Here is a 24,879-nt window from a genome sequence, read left to right on the forward strand (position 1 = left end):
AGGTGTCCGACTGATGGAAGGAGATAAAGTGTATTTAACTGTGAGAAAAAGTTCTATTTCTTTTCAGTAGTATTAACTAGAGCACTGGAGAGTTTGTTTGCTCTTTAGTAATGATAATACTATATTATTTCTAAAGTTATATTTTCTATTTTTCTTTTCACCGTTTTTGTTATCCCGTGAGCATCCACCACCACAGTTCTGTTTGTGAGTGGGAGCTTCTGTTTTGCCTGACCTTACGTTCCTCCTGAGAGACAAAATGTACTACATCAAAATGCTAGATTTTCTCTGCAGCAGATTTTAAAATGCCAGATTTGCTTCCTGTCTGTTTTGGGAAGCTTTTCCTAGTGTTAAATTGCAATTTGAATTAAGACTTACTTAGTTCTTTCTTCCTTAGTTTTCTATTCTTTCTTCCTTAACAACTGAAGGTGTTTACTTCTTCCTGTAGACAAATTATTTAATTCTTTTTAATCAAGTCTTTATTTGTTAGGTCATTTGCTATGTTTATGGAATCCAGTTTCTCCTAAAGTTGTGGCTCTACCATTAATACTTTGGCAAGTGGATTTTAATAATTTTAAAGGAGGAGGCGTAATATACTGCCTTATTTGAGGCAGTGGGTGTAATTCATTAGTTGAGCTTAACTAGGTTTCTTTATCCTTTAGTAGCTGCATGCAGAAATATGAAGAGAGGAAAACCGTGGAGTTTTCATGAAGCTGATATGGAAAGTTAGTTGGTTTTTCTAACAGTATCAAATGTAAAGATTTAGGAAAAATTCTGATTAATAGAATCTAAGCACCTACTGTTGCTATACAGACTATATAAATATGTAAATATGTAAAACTAACCCAAGTATCACACCAACTAAGCCTGCTTTTTTCTTTTTCTTTTTTTTTTCCCTCTTTTTTTTTTTGTTAAAATGTGTGTTTAGTGGCTTGCTGTGCTTGGGTGAAGTAGTTAGGCTGATATACTTCTGTTTACAGAAATACTTGTGTTCCTTTATACATCTTCAGTCACTTTTGGGTAAAATAAATTACTTCATATGTAAAGTTACCATTTCTTTTTCTCTTGCATGAGCAGAGCAGGATTTTGAGCTGTCATTCTGTCTTGGTTAATCTGAAAAGTGCACGTATCTGTGGGAAGCTTTTAAACAGGGGGATGAAGTTTGTATATTAGGGTTTTCCTCACATATGAATAAATGCTTTTGAGCTGTGGAGGATGTGGACATAAACTGTATCAGTGAAATAATTTATTGTTTAACCTTTAGCTAGGTAGCCTTTGTCACCTATTGAATTACAAGTGGGTCTGCTTTCTAATGAGAAAAGAAGCTACTTAAACTGCAAAAAGATAAAAATGATTGCTTGCACTCCTAATGTTAACTCCTTTAGTCCTCATCTGTAAGGCCCAAAGCCTAGAAAGAAGTTTTTATAAATTTTATAGCTGTTGTGTATGCAGAATGTTTTTCCAGGTTCTAAGGTATAATAGCAACTTTCTTGTGAATAAATGTCACAAGAACTTTACAGTATAAAAGCAGTCATTATGTTCTATAAAAGTAGCAATATAGAAAGAAAATTGTGTGTTACTGAGTTTCTAAAACATTATTTTGTCAGTTGCTAAAATGCATCAAGCACAGAAGTGCTTTAAGGTTGATCTCCAAATCTGCACTAATATTGCAGATTACCAACAGTCTTCTTTTTCTCAGTATATCTGAGACAGTTCTGGTGGTTCTAAGCCAATCAGTAAAAGGCTGTGTATTTCATGAGAACCACCAATAAGAATCTGTTAAGAATAATTAGTTATCTATTTAATGTCAGATATTTTGATGGGAACATATCTGCAAAAGAAGCTTCATGAATTGAAAAAGCTGGCGTAAATAATTCTTAGGGTAAGGATTAGTGTTCTTGTTATACTTTACAGTATAAATATTTAACTTTATTTTTGATAATTCAGTTCTGTGTGGGTGTGAAATTTAAGTAATAATGCTCTTAGGAGTATGAAAAGTCATACTGTGCATTTACCAAGGCTAAGGTTGCCTGTGTGACATTAATTCAGCTCCTTATTTATATACATGGTGACATTTCATTGCTTTATTTCATTCTATTTTAAATTAATATTCATAGTTTTAAAGTATTTGTTTGTAACTCCACTGTTTCTTAAAGGAAACTGATGCAAATGATTTGAAATATGAATTTTCTAGACACCCACCAAATTCTGGAGTAGCGGACACCTGCATGATTTCTGGGTAGAATTAATATTTTTAGATTTGTTGTACTGCTTCTGCTATTGGGGCAAGTAAGCCAAGAACAATAGTAAAGTTCCATCACCTAGCAGTCCTAGCAGTGGATGGCAAGCTTTGCCTAGGGATTTCATGGTTAATTTCAGGAAAACAAGTGATTACTGTTTACTCTTTTGGTTCCCTTTCAGTGTGTTCTATGTGGTACAGTTTGCCGCTAAAACTCTGAATTAAAACTGGCATTGGTAAAGTTAGGGACAGCTTATAGTGTGAAGATGAGTGGTAACTTCTTATACAAAAAGAAAAGTATTCCTTGCTTAATTTAACTTCCACCTCCTGGTGGTGGAGGGTAACAGAAGGGGGAATACCTGTCTAAGCTGAAAACTGTTATTGATTTCAGAGCAAGAAAGTACAAACAGTTCATATGAATAATCCTTCCAGCAAACTGTAGGGGTGGATTTTCTGCAGTTTCTAATGGCCCACCCATTTAGCAGAAACTAAGCAAATGGAATGTACCGAATACTCTATAGAATATTTCATCCTAATTAATTTGACAGTCCTTGTCATCATAGGAGTCTGTTTGGGATGCTTCTGTTCATCTTAAGCATCAGTCACCCTTTGTGTAACTTGAAATTGCTTCTGTATTCTGAAATGACTTCTTCCTGTGCAGTGATGTATTTTACTTAAATGTCCTGGGTTTGAAAGAGTGAGATTGGGAATGACAGTGTTCTGCATGAGCTCCCTTTAAAAGCCCCATTCCATTCCTTTCCTTCTAGATATGAGATGTAATTATTAATATTTTTTTTCTTCCAGCCCAGTGTGTTAATCGTAAGCTATAAGGAACTTTCAAAAGCAGCTTCTCAGTTTGGATCTTATAAGCAAGCAGAATGGCGTCCTGACAGCACAATGATAGCTGTTTCAGTAAGTAGAGTTTTTACTTCTTACTGTGGTTAAACTGTTGCAAGGACAGTTTTGCATTGTCAATTTCTGTGTTTATACAAACTTGCAGATCGTATATACGTTTAATTGATATTTGTCTTGTGAAAATATGTAATATTACGAAGGATTTTTTTGATGATAGAAGCTTTCTTCCATAGTTTTCATTCATTTTTCCTCCTGAGAAGGAACTACAATTCTTTGTTTTAAAGCAATGCTCAGATATATTGGCAAGGGATGATACAGCATCTCATTAATTTAGTAATCTGATGACAAATAATAAAGGGATATAAAAGATATGTGAATGAAAGAAATACATGTGGATTTAAGTGACATAAGCATATTTAGCTTGATAAATAGGGTTTAAAGGTGGGTCTTAAGAGATGAAACTGAGGCTTTATTACTGTGTCTTTTGGTGATTAAAAAAATTGCAAGGCACTGAGAACACAGAAAGATGACTGTGATAAGTGATACATGAACTCTTCTGTTAAGAATCTTAAAGATGAGATCTTGTCTCAAATGGAAATAAAGTCTTGTTTTGTAGCTGGTGTTGTGCTCACAGCAGCAAATTGGGACTATTTCAGCACTGGTATTTAAAAATTGGAGATGTGAGACATAACAAAGGTGGAGTGGAGTTTATAGAACTCATAATATGGGATAATCCTCTTGGTGACTCAGGTCTTATGTTAGGACCAGATCTTGTATTGGGTAGGATTCTTTTTCTAGGTTTTAAAATTAAGGCCATTGCACCTAATTTTTTTTTTTTTTGAGAAGTTACAGAAGAAAAGAATAAAATGATTTAACTTCCCCATCACGAGTTGTTTATATGGAATTACCAAATGGGTAATAATTACTGTGTTTATTGGTACAGTGATTTCATCTCCTAATATAAAGCATCTTTCATGCTTAAAATGATGCCTATAATTTCAACCAATCAGATATTTTTATCTTGGTGGAAAACACCAGGTGGTTTATGAAATAGTTCATGTCTCCATCATAACTCTAAATCAACTAAACTTCCTGTGTTCCCGTGTTCTTGTGTGTAATGTAGGGCCAAGTAGCTGTCTAGAATGTTTATGTTTCCTAAGAGTATCTCATGGTATCAATGCAGTAAAGTATTTCTGTTAGTACAAGATTATATTCGCAGATAGTGACTGCTGATAGTTACCAACAAAGGCAGAAAGGAGACTTCTGTAACTTTTACTGTGAATAAAAATGAATTCCCGATTTTATATTACATATATAAATACAGCATATAAATATTGCATATATACATACAACATATAACAAGTGAACTATCTAAATGCATTTTAATTAAACATTAATGTGGTAGTTCAGAAGAAATTGAAATTATTATACTGAATTGGCATATTGTGTGATGGGGTTTTTTTTTTTCTGAGATGTTGGGATCCATTTGCTCAAGAGACCTTGTGGTTCAGCTGACAGTCAGATAAGCTTTAGTTTCTGCCACTTCAGTCATTGCAATTTCAAGGTTTTCTGCAGTGAAATATATATTTCTGGGAGATAATACCAGAATCTAAATGCCCATGAAGTCTCAGTTTGTAAACTAAAGCTCTACGAATTAAGATTTGAAATGGTCAGAGCTTATAAAATAATGTGTCACAAAATTTCTAATATTTTTCATGTTTGTTAGGGTTATATTTCATCTCCTGGGTGTATGTATACAAATAATACAGTCAGGCATGTTTGTTTTGGTAGTTTTAATATTAGTTCTGTTTTGCAGTATGCTTTTAGTATGTATATGGAATTTAATTTGAAACAGTTCATGAGTCCTACTGAAAGACCAAATTTACAAATATTGCTGGTGTTGTTATAGAGAGGCAGGGCAGAAAGTCAGTTTTGGGAGCTTAATGAAGACGACATTCCTACATATGCACAGTACTTTTGTCGCCCAGTAAAACTGTAAACTTCTTTCCAAGAGAAGAGTTTTCTCTCTTGCTTTTGACTTGTTCTTAACTAATGAGTTCAAATGAAGGAGCAATGGCAAAGCAGGTTTTTACTGAAAAAAACAGTAACTTCGAACTGAATTACTTTCGGTTAATTACTGAAGTCCTGTGCAACAGCTAAAAATTCTAGTTTGAAAGCTGTCAGGTGATGTTTCTCACCTGTGCTCTTGAGTTTCTTATTTATAGTATGTAGTAGTTTTTGTGTAATAAAACTTTGTTTTTAAGGCGGCGAGCAAAAGGCTTAGTATGTACTTACTAGCCAAGTAGTACATTCTTTTTTTATTACTATTATTTTTTAAATGAAATGACAATGGGGAGTGTAGTGTAGATTTTATGTTCACTAGTGCAGTGATACGCCCTGTTGTTTGGTTTGTGACTGCCAGAATGTTCAGTGTCTCTATGAAAATAAATTACTTTGCAGCATATGCTTTGAGGTAATTATTATTTGTACTGAATGCAGACTGTGGAGAAATATATGAGGCTTTATAAAATACTGCAAGTAGCTTCAATGGTATGCAGTTAAACAAGCATAAGTAATTTTCACACTGTCATCATCCTGTAGCAATTCTAATTTCTTTTACTTACTAGTATTGTCTGTTGCTAAACTCTTGGCGCATTTTCTAAGCTGGTCTTCTTTTTCCCCTTATATTTTGTAGTTTCTTCTTTCATATTGCTGCATTTGTAGTTTTTCCAGTGTTAAGGGGAAATAATCTATTTCTTTTTCTAGATTAGTTCATACATCCTAAGTAGCTAATTCTAGGAATAAAACAAACTTGTGAAGTGGGTCAAGATGCTTCAACATAGGAAAGTATATGAGGCATTTTAGTCCTTCCCCTGTTACAGGCAGTTCTCTGATACAGACTGCTCTTCAGTGTGCATTCCCATAGCTAAGCTTTATTAAATATGGTAGTGGATAAGAAACCATGTTGTGAAATCCCTGGCAAGATGCTGTGTATTTACACTTTTGACTGTCAGAGATGAGAATGATCAGGGAATGGAGGACAGTGATGGTTGTTTTAATAGGTTTCATTGCAACACAGACATTTCTAAAGCAACGGAGAAACCTTTGTGAATGAATATGATCAATTTGCCGGAAGTGTGTGGTTGAATGCTTCTGCATTTCATCCAGCTCTTCATGGAATTTGAGGTTCTATTTAGAAATGAACCTGTAACAGTAGTAACTTTTTGCTTTGAATAGTGTTCAGTAAGGCCCTTTGTACCTTAATATCAGTATAAAGACACTTCACAGTATTGTTTTACTTTTCTTTCCAGGATAAGATAACTTACGGGTTAAATATTTAATGATGTAATGGAAAGAACCCGTAAAGATGTTAGAAATGAACACGTTTCTTTACCACATAATACCCGAACATGATATTACAGCGCACAGAAAAGCTTCCGTTTATTGTCAACCTGTCTCAAGTTCACCATTATGGTTTAGATTTTATTCTTCCATGAGAAGGATTCTTGCTTCAAATGAGAATAATACTGTTTCTTGGACTTTGAAGCCAAAACACAGATTTCTTTTATGATAAAACAAAATGTTTGACTAGGGAAAACCATGGCATCTATGAAATTATAAACTAAGGTAGCAAGAGTATTACTTTATTCAAAGAATAGGAAACCAACCTTGAAAAGCAACATGAAACCATTAATTTCAGTGCTTTTTGTCTCCAGTGCTTTGGATACATGCCCAGCCAATATTAAAATAATAGATGGAAACACTAGTGCATTTGCCTATTTGCCTGAAAAATAAATTTATGCTGTAAACAAGTAGCACATCTTTGAACGACTAACATTATTGGTCATCTGCATCTCCTGTGCTTATGCAAACAGTGGATCAGCTTCTAGGTATGACTGGAACATCTGGTAACTAAATGATTTGTATTTGTTCTCTGAGTAGGATTACAGTTTGAAGTCAGTCTCCCAGAATGACAGAATATGACTGGGGACTGAATGATAGTAAAATCTTTTTCAGACATGAGAAGATTTTGAAAAAGGTGTTGTGGTAGATAAAGATAGTCTGATATGAGGATTTTTGAAAACTACCTGCATTACTGACATTGAGAGTCAGTGCCTAACTTCTTTGCACTATGTAGTGTCCATATGTTTTCAGACACTTGGAGGGTTTATTCCAGAGGCTTGCTACCTTCTACTGTGTTTTCTACGTTAATTCACATAGTTGGTGAAAATTAGGTACCCAGGTTCTAAACATCTGATATAGTTGCCAAGTTTTAGGTATTTATATGGATCAGAGAAAAATTTCTGATGGACTAGTACATAAAGAGTGTTGTTTTTCCATTTTTCTGTCTACTGTGTGATCTGTTCAGTTGGCTTTAAGGATGGATTTTACCTGGAATTAATTTCAATGCATAATTTTTTAATATGTCTGAAACTTCATATGAGTGTGTATTTGTGTTCAATATATGAGACAGACGTAAAAATTGCATGAGATTGTGTGGATTTTACTCATGCTGAAACTAGATATGTATCTTATCAATGTTTCTCTTTCAGACTGCAAATGGATACGTCTTATTTTTTGACATCCCATCAGCAAGAGACAAGTATCTTTATGAGCCAATGTATCCCAAGTAAGTATTTTAAATTTTGCATCTTCATAGTATGAAAAAAATAGGACTAGACAAGTTCTAATCAGACTTTATTATAAAAAAATATTTTCTTACAAAGTATGCTTTAAAATTTGATGAATATATGAACCATCATTCCTGTGAGTTAAGAGTCAGTGCTGAGAAGTTGTGTCTAACTGAATTGCTGTGTGCTGGTAAGATTCATTAGGTCCATCTTAGAAGCTCTCAAAATCCTAAATAGTAGGGTTAAAATTGTCTAATTTTATAATTTGAGGTAGTCTGTTGTATTCATGGTCTTTAACAAGCTTTAATAAGTCCTATTGAAAACTCAGTTGATTAAGTCATGTTTCTTAGTAACTGGTAAGGTGCAATGTGAAAGTAAATTCCTCTCTCCCCCCCAGCTTTTAGTAACTTAGAGATTTTTTGAAACAAAGCATTTCAATATTTTTGAAAGAATATGAATACCTTTTAGTAAGAATATACAAAAGTATTTTAGGTGCAGGGTGTTATGTTGTCAGTTTCACCTTATTTTCCTTATTGTGGATGGCAATACATTTTATATGTTTAAAATGTGACTGTATTTTGGGTGTAGTTGTGGTTGACTTAGTTGATTTTGGATTTGACAAAATTGGAAAATACTTAGGACAAATTAAAACCTCAAGGAGTATATGCATATGTGTCTGTGTTTAGATTAGGCAGAATCTGCAGTCATTGATTGGATCAAATTTGTCCATGGGAATAATAAAAGACTCCTGATTTCTCATTGGCTAGAAACTTCTTTTTTTTTAATATCCCACTATTTACCTTCATCATTATGATAGCACTAGTCAGTTTAATTTTTCTTCACATTAATAAAATGAGTTAAAATTAATTGGTGGGTGTCTCTGCATTGGCATCTCTGAGGAGGAGCTGGATAACCTAGGATGTCATGTAAGAGGAAGACTTTTTTTTTTTTTTTAAACATAACTGTTAAGCCATGAATGTAGACAAGTTATATTACTTTACTTGCCTCTTTGAGAACTGAATAGCATTTTTTAAACTGACTTTTCACATCTGGCTTACTGTTATCAGAAGGAAAAAAAAGGGCAGACAATTCATTGCTACAAACTTTTGGAATAAATAAAGGGATAGTATATCATCAGCTTCCTTCATCATGCAAAAAACTAAACAGTAATTTATTGTAAGTTTTTCTTATTCTCTTGGGAAAGTTGTGGATTTTTTAATTGGTAACTGAAAACACACGGAAATATGTATAAAACATGGAGTAAGAGTTAAAAAAGAAGGTTTGGGAAGTTCATTTAGAATGTCACATGTAGGAAGGCTTGAAAATATCCATTAAGCCAGTCTAACTTTTATATTAAAACATTTGTAATTGATTTGTACTGTCAGCCTAAAAGCACATGTTTTTTTTTAAAAAGTCTTTGTTGTGTGTTGAATGGTCAGAGAGTTTTAAGATACATTTGTATAGCCCAAAGAGGGCTATAATGCTGATTCTGTAGGAGAGTAAGACAAGGTGTTTGTCCCTAGAGTGTTTATAATAGGTTGCTTACAATCTCCTAATACTAATGCGTGTGCTTACCTTTAAGAAGATGAATTGTCTCACTGAATTTACTGAGATTACTACTCTGTCTATATTTAGCTTTCAATTTTGAAAACCTACATAAAATTAGTACTGTTCTGATTATATTAGATCAAAAGAAAGACACAAGCATTTGTGGGTGAATTATGCCTGGTGGGATTAATGTCAAATTATTCTTTAAGGTATTATTATGGAATGAACTCTTTTGGTGCAGATGCAGATACAGTGCACTGCCTGTGGGCAGTTTCACTAATTTGCTTTGTAAAGCAAATACTTGGAGTGGAGGTGGGAATATCAAACAAAAAAACCTCTAATCCAAAATGAACAAACAAATGAAACTAAAAGCCAAAATTAAAACTTTAACTTTCTTCTGGCATATGTTCATTTTCCAAAGACATTATTTCATTGAAGTGCTTGGATTTTATTTCTGCTGGGCTAAACAATACCAAATTAATTTTATTAATTTTATTAATTTTATTCATTCTGAAGCCATTAAAAATTGGTTAAAGCCCTTGATGTGTCTTGCTTTGTGCTTGAAGGGGGAGATCTTACTCTTTTCTCCCGCTGTAACTGTGTGTTCTTGGCTCCTTCCTCTGTGTTGGCAGCAGTGATTATGCAGCTGTGCCTTAAGTAAGGTCGGGTTGCGCACCTGATGGGGAAACTAAACCTGCCTATCTCCATGCTTTACCCCTCCCCACCTCCTCCCCTGCATTCAAGTAGCTGAGTTTGCAAATTGGCATTTAATAAAAGTCTGGATTAGAAAATGGTGACCTTGAAGTAAACTGAGCAGCTGCACTGTGAAGTTCAAAAACATGGAGTCACTGTTTAGTGATACTCATATTAATTCTTATAGTTCATGATAAAGCAACTGCTTGCAACATTTTTTAACTGTCATGCAGACGTTAATTAGGACTTGCCCAGCTCTATCATATGTGGTTATTTACCTATGTTAGGCAAAGTGAGAGGGAGGGTGGTGATTTTTGTGGAGAGTATGAGGATGTCCTTGCATTAGTGATGTGATGAGACAGCTGCTGGAAAAAAGTCAGTAAAAACTGAGGTGAATGGTCAACATGTTCAAATGTAGGTTTCCACATTTTGTGTTTTGAGGTGAAGAATTTTTGCCTACCATTATTCACTTTGGATGCTGCCAGCACATAACGTAAAGTTAAGAGACATTGTAGAATATAACCTGTTGGGGTTGTTTTTTTTTTCAGTTGTTTGTTTGTTTGTGTTTGTTTTGTTGTTGATTTTTGGGGTTTTGTTTGGTTGGTTTGGTTTGTTTTTTAGTCTTGTGAGCACACTTTTGTCAGTGCTCATAAAAGTTCAGTCTTGTCCTACTTTTTAAAATTACGACTAATTCATAATGTTTATTAACTGTCCATGCCTACTAACTTTTTGTAAGCAGAATGAAGCCTGTTCTTTAGTAGCCTTTCTTTGAATAATAATGGCCAGTTCTGACAGAAATACAATATTTCAATGTAGTGACTGCAAAAAGAAAGGAAAATCCTCTTAATTACAACTTAAACTTGAACATGTTCATGAGGTGAGCATGCACTGGGATTACACACCAGTAATGTCCTCAGCTGTGCCAAAATGTTTTGAGAAAACCTTTTGAGAAAGGTTGTGTTTAGATTCTCTTGTCAGCTTAGCTCTCATTTAAACAAAATCTGCATATTTTACCATAAATACAAAGCCAGAAAGGCAGGCAGTAAGGTAGGTATACGATAGATAGACAATTGCTTGACTTCAGTGGCTTTTTGCTGTCTTCCAGATTGGGACACTGGTAGCCGAAAGTTACAAGTTCGTATGGTATTGGTGCTTTTTTAAATAACTGCTTTAAAATTTTCTTGATAGTGGTTTAGTGTTGGTTTGAAGAAAAGGATCAAAAGAGTTGGAAAGCTAAAAATCAGAATCAGTCCTCATTTGTCTGTATGGGGGGGAACGTTAGTAGAGAAAATGTATGGTCCTTCCAGTTTTTAGTTGCTTTTATACAGAGTTGTTGCTATATATGGCTGTTGAGCAACATGGTCCAGAAGAGCTTGCCTGTGTTTGATTTGTTAACAGAACTGTTCTGGCATACAGCTGTTGTGTAAACTGTAATTACACCTGCAAAAATTTTCTGCCAATACAATTTGAACAAAATGCCTCAAGGTAGAAAGCAAAATAACACTGCATGGGAAGTGACAAAAACAATTCTGTTGTTTGTAACTCAGTATGCATTGTAGTATACCTAATGACAGTGTGATTTTTTTTTTTCCCCAGGGCCAAGTCTCTCTTTTTTATCTCACTCTAATCAGCAGAGGTTTAGTGAAAGAGCTAAAGTGTGAGTTGAGGCTAAGCTGTCATCCTGTTTGAATGCAAGAGTCTTTGCTTCCCCTTATTTTTCAGTAGTGTGAAACAAAGAGATTTTGGAAAGGAAAGCTGAGTGAACTTCACCTGCACTCTGCTACTGTTTGTTTTAAACCAGACAGAATCGTAGCCTAGGAAAATTGAGTTCTGATTTAAAAAAATGCGCATTTGGCATGATTTCCTCCTTTTCATATCAGCCTATTTTAATGGTCTTTATATTCTGAATTCAGTGCTTTAATCGAAGTGCTGAAAATACAAGATTATTAACTTTAGTAGCTGGAACTCACAAAACCTTTAGTTTATTCTATCAGCAATTGAGGACATAGCTCTTACGAAGTTGATAATATATTAAATACTTAAAGAAAGTTGAGTGGAAATTCTTTTTAAGTACTATTTTATACCTTTAAACATTTAATTAGTTTAAAATATATAATACAGTAAGAGTTAAGGAATTGACCTGTTCAGCATCATGCACATTATGTGTAAAAATCTGTTATTACATTTATGTGAGAAAACAAGTGCTCATGTCATAAGTGCAAAATTCTGTCATGAATTCTGAGTATATATAAAAGAGGAAACTTTTAATTTTTTTTTGCTGGAATCCATTGGTAGTTTTTTGTCAAACTGTAATATTTTAGGAATGTTATGCATTGCAGTTTTTCTCTCGAAGGAAATACTTCTGACTCTGTTGATCTTTGGCTAGGCATTGCCAGTCTGTTCTTGGAGCAAACATATTCATACTCAATGACAACCTAAAGTATCCTGCTTAATTTGTTAGACTAAAACCAGGAAAAAAAGCAGTAATTTTAAAGGGTTTTATTTTTTTAAATTGAGCTGAGTAGTCTGCAGTTTCATTCTAGCTCTTGGAAACTTTGCTCTGCTTCAGAGTAGAGTTGGAAGAGAATCAGTATTGGCCATTAGCCCACATTCTGGGATATTTTCCTGCAGTGAACACAAGTACAAAGTCCCGCTTCAATTAGTTCAGTGTGGTTTTACCACCCTTTTACTAAAGTAATTACAAGATAAAACATGAAACAAAATATATGTATGCTAAGATTATAGCACGTTAAAATAAAATTTATCTCTGTGAGAGACTTAAGAAAACTGACAGGGCTTTGTAAGCAGTGGCAAGGTATGGTGGTAATTTTTTGAGTAGTTTCCAAAGGAATTTGTATTATTCCTTTGTTTCACAGTGAAGAGATGCATAACACCATCATAGCAGAGGCTTCTCTGTACTGAACTGATAGTTATTTCTGTGTAGGGGTTTGCCAAGGAGAGTAACTTGAGTTCTGTCACTTGAAGAGACAGCATGTGTGGCTTAATGCTGAGGATACTTTTGCCTTTAAAAAAGAAAAAACCTAAAATTAGCCTTTACATGGCTAACTAAGTAACTGTGGTAGTTAGAGATTCTTTTATGTCAGGTTTTTTCATATCCTCAAGTGGTACCTGCATTTAGGGAGTGATATGAATGTTGTGTAAATTTAGAATGAGTCCTCAATGCTTCAGATTATTAAGTCTGAAATTACTTTAAAAATTGAAGCTGTTTTCTAACCAATATGGGTATGTGAAGAAGGTAGTGTTTGTATCCTGGTTTACCATGCTGTATTGTTGCTTATACACCTGGTTTCTTTTTTCATGTGCTACTCTTTCTGGCACTTTTAAAAGCTTTAAGTTTTCTGTGTTATGCTGGTTAATAGGTGCCATAAAGTATCTCATCAGTGGACATTTTTTTCATGATTCAATAGACTTAAGATTAGCATGTGCAAAGGTTTTGAACTTTAAACTGTGCAAGGGTAATCAGTGAGGTGTACAGTTAATTAACTTACAAAATAATTTTTGTTCAGAATTGAGCTTCTGCTAAACTTTACCAGTGTGGTTTCCCCTGTGAATTGTTTTTGGCATTGTTTGGAAAAAGTATTTTTAAAACTGGATTAGTGTAGAATTTTTATTAACTCTTATGGCACTTGATAGCCCTTGAGGTGGCTCAAGAGGTTTTAACTGTTGTCAGGAAATCTTTGCAACCGGAATAATAATTTGATAAAACATTTAGCTTTTTTACATTAATGCTTAATTAATATGCTAGTTGGTTAGTTCTTTCTCAAACCACAGACAGCTGCTACTACCTAGTTATGTTGTAAAGGCTGTACTAAGAATTACTTTTCTAAATCCTTATTCATTTTTTATAGTTGTTTTCGTAGACTCTCTTTAATTTTGTTTGTGCAGCTATTGCCAATCTATATGAATATGGCTCTGGATCCAGCCAGACATATTTAGTCCTCAGGTGGTGCATTTCTGCAGTGTATGGTGAAGAGATGCAGATTTAGGGGTGAGAAGATGCTAATTGCATGAAAATCAAAGCTCACAGGGTTTTACTTATTTGAGAACCATTCCTAAACAGCATTGTAGGTGGGGAATTCTTAACGAAGAATCACATGTTTAAAGTAATAATGGAGGCTCTTTGAATGAGGTATAAAAAATTAAGTCCTCAGCTGTACAGTGTTCACTTTACTGAAGTGTTCACATGAACCATTTTAAAATGGTTAATAAACATTGTGTAACTGTGCTAATGCAACAGTAATGACCGTTGTAATTTTTTTTCTTTCTTGCTGTCAAGGAGATCAACTCTGAGTTCTTGGTGGTGTAAATTCATTTAGAAACACTGCTCTGGTTTTATCACATAAGTATTGCTATTAATAGATGAAACATCACGATTTTTAATTTTTTTTTTGTCCCATCTCTCCCCCTCCAAGTACTACTGAAGAAACTATTTTAGCAGCAACAATTAAGAATATCCTAGCCCAAAAGCAGTATAAAAATATTTTACCATTCAAAAGATATTTCCTGATGAAAAGTCTAGAGTCTTTACTTTTTTTTTCAGTGAAACATCTCCATTGCTTCCCACACAGCTGCAGTTTAGCTAGTGAGACTGGATGCTACTGACTTGTTTGTTATTTGTTTGTTTCTTAAGTAATACAATGTCTGCCATTAGGCACACTTTTTTTTTTTTTAAGCACAGTATTTTTTGACTGTGAGAGCATCTCTGAACTTTTCTACGCTATTGTGCAACCATAATTGCTACCTATATTACTATGATTACCCCAGATAGTACAGTGGAAACTTAAATCCCAATTTAATGCTGTTTCTGCCTCTAGACAAGAATTCTTCAGTAATAAGCAAAAAACAGTGGACATTGTTTTGCAATACTTAAAGCAGACTAAAAAATATTATGTGTTATATACCTCTGTTGCGATTATAAAGATGTCTTTTAAGTACACACTTTCAGATTCTGCTGTAATTAACTTCCTAAGTATTTCTTAGTTGCTTTTGCTAGCAGTGACTAAGTTTGGTAATATTATTTCTGAGTGAGTTTTGTCCGTGGATCACGTTTTAACACTTAACTCCTGTACAAGTAATGGAGGACATTAGTGCAGTACTGTGCACCTAGAAAAATTAGGTGCCTGTTGTCCTGTTTCCTCCTCCTTGAACCTTCACCCTCCCGCAGATAACAAACTTCAGGGAAGTTCTTCCTGCCAGTTGAGCAGGGTCTAGCTGGCTATGCTTTTGCATGGCGCTGCCTCCTTCTTGAATTTGGGATGCTTTAGGTTTGGTGTGGGGTTTTTTGTTGTCTGTTTTTAAAAAGAGACAAGCATTCCTAATCTTTCCATATTTGAGGTTTTCTTGAATAGCGGATGAGGTTGGAGATTTTTCTCAGTTCTGAGTTTTGAGTGATTTTATTCACAGGCTTAGTTACATTAACAGGTGCCATGCAAATAGGAGGGATTACGTTTGATTCGACGTGCAGCTAGCTAGTCACTGGAACCGCATTCGCTTCTCTCAGTTTTTGTGCAGAGTTACTTAAAGTTTGGCTACAACAGTAGCAGATGCTGATGTGGCAACCCAGACCAAACATTCTTTCCTGATTTTGTCAGCTATGCATTCTTCGTTTAAAGGTCAGAGTAATTTAGCCAGTAAGGCTGACTCATGCAGATATGTGTTAGATGAACACAGTGTACTTTTGGTTGCACCCCCTTTGCACCCATGCTAGGAGTTTCTTTTGAATCAATGAATTAAACATAATCACAGGCCACGAATAGAAATACTGGCATTTTTGGATGTACGTCAGCTCTGCGTGTGGATCGACCTCTTGCACATCGGGTAAAAGAACCCATTTTGGGATGACATTGATAGAGCCCCAGTGGAAAAGATAATGCTCCACAGGTGGTAACAAGTTTGCTGAAACTAGCTTATGAAACTGAAAATATTCAAATATTCTTACAAGCTGTTTTTTTATCAAAGGTGTTTAAAGAGACAAATCTTGCCCACATGGATACTTGAAATTTCTCTTCCAGCAAAAGATGTCATTTAAGCCATGCTGTTCCCATTCTGGCTTTGTAGCTTATGTTGTGCAGAAATACTGTGTTTGCACTTGGTTAAGTACCGTGGTCAGTTAAAACAGAAATGTTATGTGGTGTGTTATACCAACCTGACAGTAACGTTTATGCATTACACAACCTTTTTCTTTCAGTTTTAGTTGTTTGCTTACAAGATTCTTGATACCACTGATTCTTGATAACCCAGAGTCATTTCATCTAGTTTTGGAGTATACTCTCTGGAACTATAGGTCCATGTGGGTTGAAAGGCATGTTTCCAAACAGCCAGAGTTTTGTAAATTTTAAAAAAACCTTCAACAACCCCAGAATGATAGTATGAGGGGGAAAAAAAAAACAGGCTAGTTAATTCAAGTCTCCTGTCAGTCCATGATAGCTAGCTTACATGGAGGGCTATTCTTTCCTAAGACAGCTGCATGTTGTAATTAATTTTCTTTCAAAATGCAAACCAAACATTTTAATTCAATGCTTATACAAGTTGCCATTTTTTGATGGTAAATTAACTAATCTTAAAGTAATTTTTCTCATTTTTCCCTATAATTTTTCACAGCCACCATGTTGTTTTTTTCTGCAAAGATACTACTTCCATCTGCTAACTCCAGAATGTCAGAAGTTATCTTGCCCTTAGCTAGCATATATCTTTGTTCTTGCTACTTAATAAAAGGTATAGTGCCATCAAAGAGTAACAGATATGGATTTCATGTTTTGCTATGAAATCGTAATGGAATTGTGGAATTTGATATCAACTGAGATTAGCAAGGCAGGAAAGAGAATGAGGTATCCTTGTGGTGTCAGACTTCTCTAAAACTGCCTCTGCTTCGGTTTCTGCCATGTCTTAGGCAGTTATATTGGCTACCCTGATGTAAATTAAAAGAAGTGTTTTGTCAGTTAAAATACAGGTAAAGATTGCATAGATTTCTGTATCTATTGTTTCTGAGTATTGAAGTTGTACTAAATTGTAATTTGTCTGCAATACCTGTTTAATTCAGAGTTTGCTCTGTTTGCTACCATAATGCTCATGACATGGATGAGCTGGATGACATATTACAGTATTTGTGACTATGGGTCAGTTTTCATTAAAAAAAAAAAAAAAGTTAATGAAGCACTTGGGACATCTGATAACCAAGACAAACAAGGAATGCTTTAATGATGCTGTATAATGATGTATAGTGGTGGTGTAAAACAATTATTAAAATGTGAAATTTAAATGAGGAAGATAAAAATGAGAAGCTTTTTACATCTAGAAGTTGATATTGTGTAATGGTCTGTTTAAAGGAAGGGAATCAGTGTGCAGTCATCTCTTTTCTTAGTAGGTCTTAGCTTTATTGTTAATGTGCTGTAGGGAGATATATCCCTATGAAGTATTGCAATAAATGTCTACCTGTTGTGTTACGCATGCTGAATTAATATTATAAACATTGATCTGGCAAAAGAAGTGGAAGAAATGTGAACATTTTGCAGTCTGTAATATCTGTAATGCATCCTGGAAAAGAACAAAGTGGAGATACTTAAAAATTCAACACAATTAGTGTGAACAGTTGAATATTAATTTATTGAATCAGAAGTTCCACTGATATGTATAATTTATTTTAGGACTATTAAGACAGGCTGCACAGCTCTTGTAATGTTCATTCTCTGTTCATTGTCTTTTTTTGCCTATGTACTCCTTATAGACATACAGGATGATTTGATAGACTAAACTTTTTGTGCTAAAATTATGTCACAGATATTCAGGGCTTCTTGTGGCAGGTTGCACGTGACTGGTGTATGTATATGTATATAGGAGGAAAAAAACCACAGGAATGCAAGTCAGTAACTCTTACCTCTTCTGAGGGGCAGCTTGTTTCAACTGTATTTCTCTTCTGTTTTAGAGGAAGCCCACATCTGAAGGGAACACCACATTATAAGGAAGAACAGTGTGCTCCTTCATTAAATCTAGAAATGAAGAAAGTGCTGGACTTGCAAGCCTCTATCACAAGGTATGTTCACTAATGAGGTCTTAAGAATTTTTCTCTATATAATGGTACTTTTTAAAAAGAGAAGGAAAAACTGGATGGAAAAAAAGGCTTCCAGTAAGTTTTTAGATTTATTAATAGTAAGGACTAATATAAGTAGGTTACTGTTAGTGACTGGTAAGTCTGAGGAGGTAAAAAACTAAATTGCTGTTATATATATGTTAATAAAGAACTGTTATTTTTGTTTTCCACACCTTTTCACCTGAAGCCTCTGAATTTCAAAGTTAAAATAACTTAGAGGGAGGAGTTTGGTTTCTTTTTTTCCTAGCCTGCCCTCCTTAGCAAATGTTTGTGTCTTGTTAAACTAAGACAATGTGTTAGAGATTTCATGGAGACATAGGTCGGTAAGAGCAAAACTCTACGTAGCATTTCAGCTTTTCTCCAGCTGCCTGCATAGGTCCTTTTTGTCCTGGAAAAGCCTTTTGCTTACCTCTTCTTCTTTTGTGGTGATTGCCTTCTCTGTAAATGAACTTTGAACATACTAAATGAGTATGTGTGAGAAGTTGGTGAGCACTGGGATGAGCTGGCAAAATAATAAAGTGCATTTTGGGGAGAGGCTCCATAACAGAAAGCGGTTGTTGGAAGACAGGCAGTATATTCTGGAAGAAGCTGTCCTGGTTGTAATCTGCATGCAAGTAGACTAACAGTAGTCTTCAGAACTTTTGAGATGTTTGGGGAAGGATTTAGGATAGGTCTAATTTCTCCTCCATAAGTTTACTTAGACTACAGATTTGAAAGCTTTTAGATTATTTACAGCCTAGGCAGTATTGTTAATTTTCTATAGGATAAATGAATAATTGATTGTCGGCAGGAATGTCTTAAGGGTAATGAAGAGTCTTGAAATGATCTTCGGCAGCTAATATATCAGTTAAACAATTGCTCTAACAATGCAGATCTGTTCATAAACAGTGATTGCTGGAGAAAAATAGAGGTATATACCATATTTTGTCAGCTTGGTACCTTTACAGTCTGGATGACTTAGTTGTTTAGTTTGTAATGTATTTGTAACTTTATATCCTAGTTGTTGGTACAAGAAGCAGTAATAATGTGTTTAATACATTAATTGATTTTTTTTCTGACGTTGGTTTGAGATGCAGTTTTTTGGGGATTGACAAATATTTTTATTAGTTTGCAGTCCATGTTAGAAGACCTACTTGTTGCTACTGCTGATGGATTTCTCCATCTTGTTCACTGGGATGGTATGACCAATGGAAGGAAGGCCATCAACCTATGTACTGTTCCATTTTCTGTGGATCTACAGTCTTCTCGAGGTAGGTTTTGGGATTTTCTACTGCTTACAACAGTTACCTCTTGGTGACACACCATCTAATATAAAAACTTAGGCAGAGATGAAAAAATTTTACTGTTTGTAACTGTGTACAAAATAACCTGTTTAAATTAGTTTTTTTCTTTGAATTAGTAAGTAAACATCTGAAATGTCCGTTGGCTTACAATATATCTGTGTTCACATCTTAAACAACTGATATTCTCTCAGCAGGTTCATTTTTGGGCTTTGAAGATGTTTACATCAGAGATATGGAATACTGTGCCACACTTGATGGCTTTGCTGTTGTTTTTAATGATGGCAGAGTTGGTTTCATTACACCAATGTCAAGTAGATTCACTGCTGAGGTATGTTTCCTTTGGTATTTCTGCCCTGTACGGTACAATAAGTACATTTTCTTTGGTCTCTGTATTTCAGTTAGCTTTCTACTTTAAATTCTGTTCAGCTACAAAGAAACTAAAATTTAGCATGCACTTAAGAGAGAACATAAGAACAAGACTATTTTATTTGAGCTAGATTGGTCTAGGGTTAGTATCCATGGGAGAACATAATTGATAGTAAATTTAACTTTTGTTTATTTGTTCAAAATGTCATTATAGAGATGGTCTTATTGTGTCTGCAGCAGACTTCCTGTTGCTAGTTACAAGTGGGATGGTAAGAAGTGATTTCTCCTATGGCTAAATATCTTAGGTAATATTTCTAGGTTTTAGCCCTGATCAAATCTATGTCTGTCACATAATGACAAATGTACTTCAGAATTTGTTTTAAAGGAATCTTTTCCAAGTGAAATATTTTCTTACATGTAATTCAGCTTAAAAAGTAGTATGTTTTTTCATTAGATATCTTTATTTTAGTTACAGAAAACCCAAAAGAATACATCTAATGTCCAGACTTCTTCACACAATTATAATATCTGTGATTTCAGCTTTTGCAGATGGGAGTTTATTTCCCTGTTTTGTGTTTTCTTTTCATTCTTAGTACCATATACTGGGGTTCTTTTATGCAGTATGAGGTTGTTTTTTGGGTAGGGTTTTTTGCCTTATAGCTATTGACCTGCTTTGATTATTTAGAGCTCTGATAAACAGTTTCCTTACCTGACATCTTTCTGTAATTTATAGTAAGAAGAATGAAACCAGATGTACATATACTGGATTTTGTTTATTTGAGCCATCTCAGTTCATCTTGACATTTACAATAGAAATTTCATGAGATGATGGTCAACTAATAGATGTGTAATGTGGTGAACATGGGTAGAAGCTGACTATCATTAATAAAAGCATTGTTTAACAAAAAATCCTGTGAATTCCTTTCTTTACAGCAGCTCCATGGTGTTTGGGCACAAGATGTGGTTGATGGAACTTGTGTTGCAGTGAATAACAAATACAGGCTAATGGCATTTGGATGTGCTAAGTAAGTTTTGTAAAGCTAGTTCAGTGCGGGGGAAAACTTTAATTCTGAAGCTGAAGTAGTGGTTACTTCTTACCAAGTTGTGTTGCAAGAGCTGTAAAGATGAAGCTGATCCATCTTCCTAGAGACTGTATAATGTGCTCTGTCGAGAAGGTAGGAGAGAGGTGGAAAGAATTCGTTGCCTGCTTGAACTGCAATTGAAATTTATGCTTGCTGTTCCATTCGGGGTGGGGGGGAAATAAAAGGTGGCTGGAGCAGTAGCATGGATTTGAAAGTGCTGCTGTTCCACCTAATCTCAAAGCAGGATTATAAAGTCAGTTTTAAGCAGTTAATCATAATTATATTGGACTCACTTTGCATTGAACCGAGAAAATGCTCTGTGAAGAGATGATTTGGTCAGGCGAACTGTTGCCTATTTGAGTAGCTATAAATATATGTAAACTAAATGTTGCAGAAGTGCTTTTAGTTATGGTGTTTTGCTTACTGCTCCTTCAAGGCAGTCCCCTCTGTATAATACTGCTTTAGCAGATCTAGAGTTCAGCTTTTTATTTTCTTTGATTGTATTTTATTTGGGGTTTTTTTAGGGTATTTCAAAAGATCTAGTAGTTTATTTTTCAGTTCTTGTCTTAAGAATTAGTATTCTTATTTGTAGTAACAATGTAGTGTGTTGGTGTTTCCTCTGAAACAGTAGTAGTTAGTGTAATTTACTGATCTTGGTATGCATTAGTACAACCCTGATGAACTTTAGCACTGAAGAAATACTGACTTTCCTCATGGATTGTCTTGCAGTTGGAAGCCATAAATATATGAATTTTGTGTGCGTATATATTTTCAGAGAATGAAACAGTGCATCGATTATTATAGAGGGCTGGTGTTTTGGGTCTTCTGCTGCCTTCTGGAAAGTATCTTAGAAATTAGTTTCATAAAATTCTTTGAATATTACTTGAATTATTTGAATATTGATACAACATTTCTGTTCTAAATAAATTTGGTATTTGTGAGAGAAAAAGCAGCTTTCCTTAACCTCTTGAAACTGATGAGAAATCCAAATGTAGTCTAAGGCATGTGTAATCTCTTTCAGTGGCTCTGTGCAGGTTTATACGATAGATACCACCACTGGCGCCATGCAGCTTTCTCATAAATTGGAGCTGACACCAAAACAATACCCTGGTGAGCTACTTTTATTGCTAGAATTGTCCAGCTGTTTCTAGGGTATAGAATACTTTTTATCCTTGGCCATCTGTTTGTTTGTTTGCATGATCACTGCTGTGACTGTATTTACTCCTGCATGTTTGTAGTAATTTACTCTTGTGCAATTGTTCTTTTAGTTGCTTGCTTTTTAACTCAACTTTTGGATGTGTTTCATATGTGATGGTCTGGGTGGGTGGTTTGTGGCTTTTTGGTTTTGTTTTGTTTTTTTTTAACTAAATCTGAATCTTGAGATTACTTTCCAATTATTCACCTGAGAAAATGAGAGAATATTGTCAAAACTGATAATAAGTATAACAGAAGTGTGAATTAACTTGAACCAACTGACATATAGAGTACTACAGAAAAAAAATGGAGTAATGCAGCAGCCTTCCTTGAACTGCAGGGACATTTTTCATGTAGTAGTGATGAAAGTGAGGAACAAAGTAGGTAAATTTTGTCCTCAACTGAAAATAGGTGTACCTATAAAGTTTCAGTTAAAAAACAAAACTGAACTTAACTCTGAGTTTCAGAGTTAAGTGCCTCTTTTGTCCTAAAAATCATTTTATCAGAATTGTAGTTCTCTGGTTGTGTTATAGCGCAGTGTATATCTGGCATGTTTTCATGTAGTCTTAGTTTCTTACAAAACCAAGAATGCAGTGGAAAGAAACCATGAAATTTTTATTTGATAAATTTTGCTTGATAAATTTGCTACTTATTAATTTTGATTTAATACATCAGTTAATTGAAAAATCAAGTATTTATTTCCATATACTTTTGTTTCTGCTCTTACCATGAAGACAATTGAAGGACATTAGATGTTTTTCACATGATATTTTATTGTCTGGTTTTAAACAGATATTTGGAATAAAACAGGACCTGTTAAACTAATCAGATGGTCACCTGATAGCTGTGTTGTGATGGTGACCTGGGAATGTGGAGGCTTGTCCTTATGGAGTGTTTTTGGTGCTCAGCTTATCTGTACTTTAGGAGGTGATTTTGCGTGAGTATCTTTAATGAAATTGTAAATAGGAGCCTTTATTTTTCTAATTAAAAGCATTTAATTAGAAATTAATTCACTGAATTAGCTTTTTAAAATCTTTTTCCCTTGTGATCTCTTAGATATTGAAATCATTGACAAATATTTAGGAGGGGATCATTTGAATATATCATTTGTAGTGGTCTTTTTGGCTGTAAAAGCAAATTACTCTAAAGGCAAGCTTGAGCAAGCAAATATTAAAATTCCCTCAGTGCCACTATATATTTGCTGAAAATATGCTAACATCCGGAAATCATCATTCAGGCAGTTTATGCTACACATCTGCAATTGCATTGCCTTTTTTGCAGTGTTGTGGATCAAACGGGCTTTACCATTTGAGATGAGGTTCGGTATAGAAGCATATAACAATAGGAAGATAAAGAGATAATTTCTTGTTTTGATAAAGTTAGTTTCAAACTTGTTCTGTTCTGTTTTTAAGGTATCAATCTGATGGTGCCAAAAAGGACCCTCTAAAGATCAGTTCCATGGTAAATATGAATGTAAAAATACTGTAATAGGGTGGCTGTTAATGTTTTAAATTGGTTTTGGTATAACAGATTTTCAGAAAATCAAACTGTCTTTCTTTCGCTTAATTTTCAAGAGTAAGATGCCTCTAGTATACTTCTTAGCTGCAATGTTGCATTGAAGGAAAATACGACAACTGATGAATTTTTCTTTTCATGTATAAACCTGATCATGAAGTATTCATGACATGCCTTTTCTTGCCTTTGCTTTTATTTCTAAGAATTAACACTTTTGGTTTTCCGTAATATCCTTTTTTTTCTTTTTTTTTTCTTTTTTTTTTAATCTGGTGCTGTATTTTAAAGAACAGTGAGACACAGTACAACACTAATTGTAAACTTCCTTATTTCTCTAAAATTACAGGCTGACCCTTGACAGTTAAAGTAACTTTACTCAGATTATGAATTCCAGAGAAACTTAACTGCTGGTTTTTTAATACAAAGTAGTTAACATTAAATCTGTAAAATCAATAGATATTGATAAATATCAAACACATTCTTCAAGGCCTCATACAACCCATGATGAATTTTGTACAGCATTTCTAAAACATTTTGTTTTATTTATGTATGACCTAGTTGCTGTGAAGATTGACAATTTTAAACTCGTGTCCCAAGTGGAGGTACATATTTGCAATGGCAGTACAATGTAGCTGTTAAAAAACTTCAAAGAGTGGAACTCTGATACCACATGAACAAGAGTCAGTGTAATTTTGGGGATCAGGATTGTTTGGGTATCTTTGCATAATCACACTTAATTTAATTAATATTTTTTGCATAATAAAGAAAATAATTCAAGCTAGATTCTTACTGTTACTTGTCAATTTTACTGCTTGATTCCTATAATGATACATTTTAGAACACCAAAATGTGTGGGTTTTTTACCAGGCTCATGTCTATCATAAGATCAGTTACATTAAGTTTCTGTAGTTCTTGTTTTTTGAGAATATATAGTTTTGGTTTAAGGTTTTTATTATTGTTATTCTTTTACATTCAGACCTGGGGATCAGAAGGGTATCATCTCTGGGTTATTGATGGGAATTCTTCTTCAAACATGAAACCTGAAAGAGATGCAAATAATAAAGCTCAGCAGTTTGGTATTCTGCAGTTTCAGTTCATCAAGAGTGCCCTCACTGTTAATCCTTGTATGGTATGTTTTTTCTTGATCCTGATTTTAAAGCATATTCCAGTTTTCAGGTGACCTCTGAGTTACTCTCTTAACAGACTCTAAGTCTGTTTTGAAGCCATTAGGCTTGTTTCCAATTTGACGTAGAGCCTTTAAAATGGTACTGTGAAAATACTGCTATGCAATGCTGCAACATAAAACCTGCTGGTACATAGTGATAAAAAAACTGAGAACTGCCTCAGTGCTCTTAATATATTGATCATGTGT

At 34.4% G+C, this 24,879-nt stretch overlaps 1 protein-coding gene across 5 annotated transcripts in view; it reads left to right on the plus strand.

Moving 5' to 3' along the window:
• RIC1 (RIC1 homolog, RAB6A GEF complex partner 1) overlaps positions 1–24,879 on the plus strand; it is a 48,060-nt gene that overhangs the window by 7,941 nt on the left and 15,240 nt on the right. For 3 of the 5 annotated variants that reach the window (XM_064643255.1, XM_064643250.1, XM_064643254.1), the window contains exons 2-11: positions 3,041–3,148; positions 7,645–7,721; positions 17,906–18,013; positions 19,178–19,320; positions 19,545–19,681; positions 20,653–20,744; positions 21,823–21,911; positions 22,788–22,932; positions 23,408–23,456; positions 24,484–24,636. In XM_064643255.1, coding sequence (XP_064499325.1) covers positions 3,041–3,148; positions 7,645–7,721; positions 17,906–18,013; positions 19,178–19,320; positions 19,545–19,681; positions 20,653–20,744; positions 21,823–21,911; positions 22,788–22,932; positions 23,408–23,456; positions 24,484–24,636 — 1,101 coding nt within the window. The remainder of the gene's footprint in view (positions 1–3,040; positions 3,149–7,644; positions 7,722–17,905; positions 18,014–19,177; positions 19,321–19,544; positions 19,682–20,652; positions 20,745–21,822; positions 21,912–22,787; positions 22,933–23,407; positions 23,457–24,483; positions 24,637–24,879) is intronic. The other 2 variants (XM_064643252.1, XM_064643251.1) reach the window with 2 other exon arrangements.

Source organism: Pseudopipra pipra, chromosome Z, assembly GCF_036250125.1.
Source record: "Pseudopipra pipra isolate bDixPip1 chromosome Z, bDixPip1.hap1, whole genome shotgun sequence".
In the NCBI taxonomy this organism is placed as follows: Eukaryota; Metazoa; Chordata; class Aves; order Passeriformes; family Pipridae; genus Pseudopipra; species Pseudopipra pipra.